The following is a 7,884-nucleotide window of genomic DNA, read 5'->3' as shown; positions in this document are numbered from 1 at the left end:
TTTCCCTTCGATCGCCAGAAGTGGCAATGTGTTTTTTTTCCCCGTTGAATGTCGCTCATTTATCAGTGTTTTTGTCTTGGCGCCATTGTTTTTTTTATGCTATAACCGAAACAACTCGATCACGTGATCTCTCGAAGTCGCCCGATTGACTCCGAAAATGACCGATAGTCGGAGATAAACGTTCATTTGCGTAAATCGGCTTACTTTTAATGCGATGAAATAAACAGTCAAAATAAACATTCGACATCGCGGCAACTATCATAGTTCAAAGGAAACGAAGTGGTTGTTCTTCCTGGGGTTTATAGTTCCATGCTATCCCATTCCTTTAATTTTTTGGGTTTCCAAGAGCCTTACACATTTGGATGCACCTACACATGTTAAAACAGACCTTGATGGGAAAACAAATCGCTTGTGCAGATAAACAAGGTAGAAAATCTTTGCTGTGACTTCATCGACGTTTTCTAGGAGTTTATGTTTTTCAAAATACAAGGTCTTTAACAAAAAATAACGTATACTTATTGTCGTTGGATTAACACCAAATTTTCACAGCTTTAAGGTGACAATGAGAGGAACCTTAATGTGTCCAGACAAACTATTTCATGGATTATTTACCAATGTGTTGTGGTTTGAGTTGGGGTCAATGCGACTAAAACAGAAATTAAAATTCAGGACACTATTTTTCAAAACGCGTTGCTTGAATAAAACTGATCAGACACATTCAATTTACCAGACTATTGAACAACTAGGAAAAGTGAAAACAAAACTTATTATCACCAGCATAAATGCGTAAAGATTTTTTTTACAAAAAAAGTAATTTTTCACTTTTGATTAAGTAACGCACCGTAGAATGCAGATACGGGCATGACAAACACACCTTTGAAAAGCTTGAAGTCTGGCGATTCCAAAAATATATACTTTCCTGGGTCTATTTGTAGTTGTTTGGTCCCAATTAGAAGATCAAAAAAGTATGCAAATAATGGTCCCGCTACCTTAACATTACTATATTGGATCAGTATGTTAGAGTTTATATATACGTATTTTATATAAGTATTTAGCCTCTATTATTTGTCAATGTTATCAAAACGCCGATACTTAGTGTTTTTGTCGATCGATACAAGTTGAGGTCAAGACAGTATATATCCATTATACATTTTCTTGTTTCTTCTTCAACATCCTATTTCGTACATAAATTATGGCACCGATAATTATAATTATGATGACTACCAGGATTAACAGAGCAATTAACAAAGCATAGCCTCCATTAAAGTCATTCATAGAAACAGTCACTATGTTGGATCGGGGAGATTTGTTGTCAACATCATCCACTGCAACCACACAAAATACGTACGTCCCACCTGTATGGAAAAATATAGAACACCAATTAATTTAAGACATTTAAAAATCTAATTAATTTGCTTTACTTGACAGAAGGAATTGCATAACTGTAACTTGTCTATTTAGATAGAAATGTCACTAACATTATTCTAAATAAGGTTTCTATTAAAGATACAATTTTAAATATCGCTTTTCGATACAGTTTGTGATCGCAAATGATCGTAGTGAAGATCTCGTTGAAAGGGAGAAAACCAAGAGATTTGTTTTGGTCCTGAAATCGGGTTGCATTTACGTCAAATACCGTGTATACATATGTATGGAGAAAAGTAAACGCTCTCGTAGTTCTATCTGGGTCCTCTCGCAAATAAAGTATATGCTATTATGAATTACCAGGTGCAGCCAATGGAGCTGTTCATCAGAAAAGCTGTTCCAAACGATTTTTGTTGAGGGCAGGGATTTTTTTCTATTTCTGTAGGGGGCGGGAAATATCAGTAGTGGGAAGGGCAGATTTCTAAAAAAAAATGCAAGGACAGGGAAACTTTTTTTTTAGTGGGTAGGGTACTCACTTAAACAAATATCGCAGGTTGGGCAAAACAGCCTTTAGGGCAGGGTATAATAAGAAACGCATTTGGGGAAATAGCACACGGCTGCCCACATTTAGCAGATGTTATCAATAACTGAAAGTGCGAGTCACCCACTGATCTACTGAGTGGTTAATGTATTCAAAAACAGGCAAAAAGTATGTTTTTAATGAGAGGAGGCGAAAAACTAATTTGGTCAGCAGGAGGGCAAGAAAGGCAAAGTCGCGGTGCGGAGGGAGGGGGGGGGTTAGCTTATGAACAGCTATTAATTTCCCATTTTTCCTTTATATTAATAAGCATACTTCAAAAAGCCCATAAAATACATTTTGTCCCAGAGAATTTACTATTTCAATTTATTGCTTGTTGGCTGCATCTAAATTATTGTAAACGAAATGTTCTGCTTTTATAACACGCTGTACAATATTCGCTCAATGGAATGAAGAGAAAAAAACATGATTTATTAGATTCTCATTAATCAATCAATCTATTAACCATACCCACCTGCCGATGGTACTACAATTACAAAAGTTTCGGTCTGTCCAGCTGATTTGGGAGTCGATAGTTTTCCGTAATTGAGTTGATTCTGTGATGCCTGTGTAGTGCTTTCATGGTCTGCCTGCATCGTGGAGAAGTCAGTATGCATCCATATCTCGTACGACGTCACTGTGTTAAAGTGAAACAAAAATAAAGACAGGTTGCGACAATATATCTGCATATTTCTTGTTCACATGTGTACCATTGTATAAAGATAATTAACAACAAATATGTATATAATGTGTTTATGTATAATAGCGTAACAACTATCTGTATATATATTAAGAGACTTGTATTCTATTTTTGGATCTTTGATCGAGGTTTCACTGCTTGTGGGCTAATATACAATTTGGTGAAAATTACAAATAGCCAACCGAGAAAAAAATACTACATAAAATATACTCTCAATCAACTCTCAAAAAACAACAAATATGTATATAATGTGTTGTATGTGAAATAGCATAACAACTATATTATATCTTAGTATATGTCCTTGATCGAGGTTTACTGCTTGTAGATGAAATTGACAAATAGCAAAAAGAAGAAATACTACATTCAATATTCACAACTCTCAATCAATGTATCAATCATAGAACAATTGTGTAACAATACAGTTGTTGTAGTGTAAGATCAAGAAATCTGTAAATCAAATAAAACTTATATTCTAACCATTTCCATAGTCTAAATCGTCGCCTGGGGCAGTGAACTCTATTGTTACTTCTCGAAATCTGTAAGCTATTGTCTTTACTTGAAGATCGATTATCTTTGATGGTGGATACAGGTCGGATGATCCTGCAAAAAATATAAATAACAATCTAAAAAATGTGTTGTTGTTGAAATCATAATGAAAGCTAGAAACAAGTAGCTTGAGAGAAAAACATGTCGTAAAACTGTACACTGATCGGATCACTAAAACAGAACTTGGTAGTATTTCGAGTCATGGCCTATAATAACTCCTTTCTGTCTGTAGGAAGTGTCGTTTAGCGACGATGAATTTCTATGACGTAGGGACCGCTTCAAAGGTTTAGTAAGCAAATAACACCGAATAAACGGCAAGGTAAAGACTATGTCTAATTATAGTAAATACGTACTGCGTGCGTGACTCGAACCGGCGCTCAAAGGTTTGTCTTATTCTAAATAACGATTGACTGCACTGGGCTGATGTCTACTTCAACGACTTCACGCCATGGAATCGGATTGTCGCTACATGACCTATTACTATAGTGAAGTCGTATCGGAGATTATGAATTGGAATTTTTGTACTGTTTAATGCGTATTAGCTGTGAAATTGGGGCATGTGTGACACGATGTATATTTTTGTTATGTCACATTGCATGTTACATTCTGTGCAACGACGATTACATTCCGTTACATAGAAAACACACACTTGTTCCGCCCCAAATTTTGTTGAAAATCACCTCTTAAAATAAGTTACACTATCATTGTAGCAATATCACACATTATATCAACATAGCGAAATTACGATCCCTTTGATTCCGCAAAATGTCAAAAATACAATTTATAAACACTTTGGATGACCATCCCCTATTTAATTTAACATACCGCTACACGATGTACCGCTACACGTGAAACTACCACCATTTGCTGCCCTCTGGAAACTTCCGGTTTCTTCGTCTTCAATTACCAGTACATCGCCCTCATAGTCCGGGTCTATGACGGATCCAAATCCAACTCGTCTGCTTGGGCTTATTACAGTGTCTCTGCCATTATTAGCTGCATTCACCTGATAACAAAAAATGGAGACGAGTTACATTCATAAGGCCAGACTTTTTTTATTCCTTGTTTCTCGAGTTTTAATAAAGCAATTTTTTGAGGAGAGCGAAAATAAAATAAAATTAATTCTTTTTTTCCATTAGATTTGTGTGATTCTCAAAGAATTGTAAGTGAGATCATTTATCGGAGAGAAGAAATGAAATAAAATGTTATTCCATGTATAACCTTGTTTCTCTTGTTTTCTCATCTGCGCGAGACTTCGGTACTTTGATCATGATACTCCCACGAAAATGCAACTTGGGTTTGTTATGCGGCGGGCGGAAAAAAATGAAGATAAAAATAAGGTTTTTTTAGCAATTTTTTGCACTTAGAAGTCGGCGGGCGCGAGTTATTACGCTAAAATAAAATTTTATTTTTATTTCATTTTCGGCTCCTGTTCATTCGACGGGTTCGCGAAACAAGGGATAATAAAAGTCTGGCCTAACAAACAGTGTGGTGTTTAAGAGACGCGTCGACAAGGTTCCTGTGATGCGTATGTAATGCATGTATGTATAATGCAGTGTCCGTTATAGAGAGACTGTGTTACACGAGATTCCGAACGCGAGGCTCACTACGACAACCACCCACGTGACCATCGTCATCGATGTGACCATCGTCATCGATCATTGTCATCGTCTTAGCACAGGCACATAAGTGAGTCGTGGGAGCGCTGTGTATATATTGTGCATATAAATTGAAGCGGGGGAGTCGTCACCTGCGCATGCGTCAGATGGTCATAGCGTGTCATTGTTTACAAACAAGCGTCTACCCATGAACATGAGCTTTTTTAGCGTGTGTTGTTATCGTCGCCTGGGACTCAATTCCCGCGCGTGCGCAGGTGACGACCCTCCCGCTTTAATCTAAAATACTTCAGTTACTTTTAGTATCAGGTACCAAAATGATAGGCTCTTTTTTACTTGCCTTGACACTGTACCTATCATCTCCATTGAATGCAGTGAAATATGACGTATATGTACCATCGTCTTTGGTGATATCAGCACCAGCGCCGTTATCTGCCATGGTCAACTCAATAGGATCGCTGTTGGGTCTCTCAATAGTGGCAATAACTGCAGCATTTAGCACTGGTATGGTACCTATATTGAATGAATAACAGAATAATTATCAAACTCTTTCTCTAGTCGTGCGCTATGTGAGATAGTGCTGTCAGCTTCTCGTGGAAAATCCAAATCCGAATTGGTTGCCAAATGTTGTTGATATGAGTTATCTCGAGACGTAATAATATATCTAAACATGTCATATTAGGATTAACTGTGAACAAAACAACGTCATGTTTTGAGTGGGATTAGTAACAATCATCAACATGAACTATAGAGGGCGTTTGGGGAAACTGTGCTAACATCAACTGTACATCGTCTGCATGCCCGGTGTTGTTCCGTTCGTTCCTGTTTTCATTTAACGCATTAGTGTTTTTGGCTGCAAGTTGTCTACATAGAGGTAGGTAAATGTGTCAGATTTCTACTCATTCATTAATTCTAATTTATGTTTATTATTTTCTATATCACAGTTGATAAAACATGCAATTTTCTATCCCACAATCCTTTGCAAAATCCAATATGGGGTCAACACATTTCCTCTCTATACGTGCGACCACAGTCCCTCTATCTATTTAGGATAAAAAGAGGTGATTTTATTTTATTTTATTAAACTGAAGCCAACAGACAAAAAAAAAAGAATTATAGGCCTGAGAACAATAAAATAGTTGCACAAATACAGACATTTGACATTAAAAACAAAAACAAAAATTACTTTCTGAAAAATGAAGCTACATTATTTTTATATTATATCTATTAAAAGTACTGAAAATATCAATATTGCTATTAAAAGAAATGTGATTAAAAGAGACAGTGCACAGGAAATGTATGATGATTTTCTGACATTTTAAAATATGGAAAATCACGTGATGCGACGTAATCGTAAATATGAGTGCGTACATGCCGTGGTCAGGTATGCTTGCAACTATGATGTTGGTGTTAAAAGTAAACATTATAATTCTCCCTTCCCAATCTGCATCTGAGCTCACCTTTGGCAATTGTGACGTAGAGGACCAGTTTCTCTGGTGGTCTGATAACGTATACACTCCATTCTGACGTCACCGATATTGGATACTGACCCGAGTCTCTGCTCTTTGACTGGACTGTGACACTTACATATTGCGCGGTAGAAGATGGGTTATATATTGATACACTCCACGAACCAGTCTAAAATTAATAAGAATCACAAGTTCACCTTAATACATGGATGATGTATTTCAATGTTGAATATGCATAACATAAATTAAATTATAGCGACTGGATCGAACGTCCTTTGTTACATATTTCTTTTTATCTACATATACCATATCACGGTACCCACAATTTGTATCAACACCCCTCCCCCATCCGACACGACGCCATTTTATTCAAAATTTGATATAGGGTCTATAGGATCTAGGCAGAACGTACTTTATTTAAAGGGCGGTAGTCATCGTGCTGTACAGGTGCGACATTTGTGTAGATAAACATTGATTTGCCCACAATCCAATGCGCTCTTCTAATGGAAATCACAAGTATGAGGTTTGAACTGGGCGCGACTTGCACTAATTACCGCCGGTGACTTATTCGATACATTCCAATCACCTAAAAATACTTAATTGAAAAATGCTTACTTAATTATGTTTGGTAATGTCTCAGTTTGTACTAGTTGATCTGCGCAACAGTCAAAGTCGCCATCTTTGTTTATATGAGTTCCATATATATCGCGCATGCGTGGCGCGACGACTACGGCCCTTTAATACTCTATTTACCCATGCGTGTACAGTCGGTTGTGGGATCAAACCCAAAATCTCCTGTTGCAAGGTAAAACACACTCACACGTGTACTACACCCAGGTTAGTCTATCAAATTATCAGCGGGTCAATTGCGTACTACCATAAGCAATGGACCACAGTATGGACGAAATCAAAGATGGCCGCCAACATTTAACATCAATAATTAATAATGACCTCAAATTATTGTTTCTTTAAAATTTACCTCTGCTGTTCCTGGAATGCTGATTCTTACAACCTGGAAAGTTGTGTCTAGTACATAGAATGACGATGACTGGTCAATAACAGTTCCACTGGGTGAATTCAATGTTATCTGAACAGCTTGTGAGTCGAGGTAACTGAATATGAATTGAGTTTCCCGGCCTATCGAGGAATCGACGGTTATATCTATCGTTGATGTCGTTCTATCGTCCACTAGTATTGTGTTGCTGTATATCTGAACCGATTGATCCAAAGCATCTATAGACAGACAGTAAGTTGTGAAGATATTGAAATCATAATATAGTTTTACAATGACCAACAACAATGACCAACAACAAATGAGAGCCAGTGGTACAACTTACTTCTACCACGGTTGTCTTGGATGAGTGGGTATTCTACTATTTCCCTGTGTATATGCTGTAAAATGGTTATGGTATGATATAAACGTAGACAACTCGAATATATGCTATGAATTAACTGCAGATTAAGCTACATTAAAGCGAGAGGATCGTCACCTGCGCACGCGCGAGAATTGAGTCCTAAGTGACGATAACAACACACGCTAAAAACGCAAAGGCTCATGGGTAGGCTTGTTTGTAAACAATGACACGACATGGCCATCTGACGCATGCGCAG

The 7,884-nt window shown here is 37.2% G+C and overlaps 1 protein-coding gene across 1 annotated transcript in view; it reads right to left on the bottom strand.

Moving 5' to 3' along the window:
* Positions 1-1,143: 1,143 nt before the first annotated feature.
* Positions 1,144-7,884, bottom strand: part of LOC100376576 (calcium-activated chloride channel regulator 4A-like) — a 28,623-nt gene continuing 21,882 nt past the window's right edge. Inside the window, exons 10-16 of the mRNA XM_085505962.1 lie at positions 7,253-7,506; positions 6,265-6,442; positions 5,145-5,317; positions 4,014-4,194; positions 3,120-3,242; positions 2,418-2,579; positions 1,144-1,355 (exon numbers count right to left, since the gene is read on the bottom strand). Coding sequence (XP_085362088.1) covers positions 1,144-1,355; positions 2,418-2,579; positions 3,120-3,242; positions 4,014-4,194; positions 5,145-5,317; positions 6,265-6,442; positions 7,253-7,506 — 1,283 coding nt within the window. The remainder of the gene's footprint in view (positions 1,356-2,417; positions 2,580-3,119; positions 3,243-4,013; positions 4,195-5,144; positions 5,318-6,264; positions 6,443-7,252; positions 7,507-7,884) is intronic.

Source organism: Saccoglossus kowalevskii, chromosome 12 (assembly GCF_978046115.1).
Source record: "Saccoglossus kowalevskii chromosome 12, keSacKowa6.1, whole genome shotgun sequence".
NCBI lineage: Eukaryota > Metazoa > Hemichordata > Enteropneusta > Harrimaniidae > Saccoglossus > Saccoglossus kowalevskii.
This window is presented reverse-complemented; position numbering and strand designations above follow the sequence as displayed.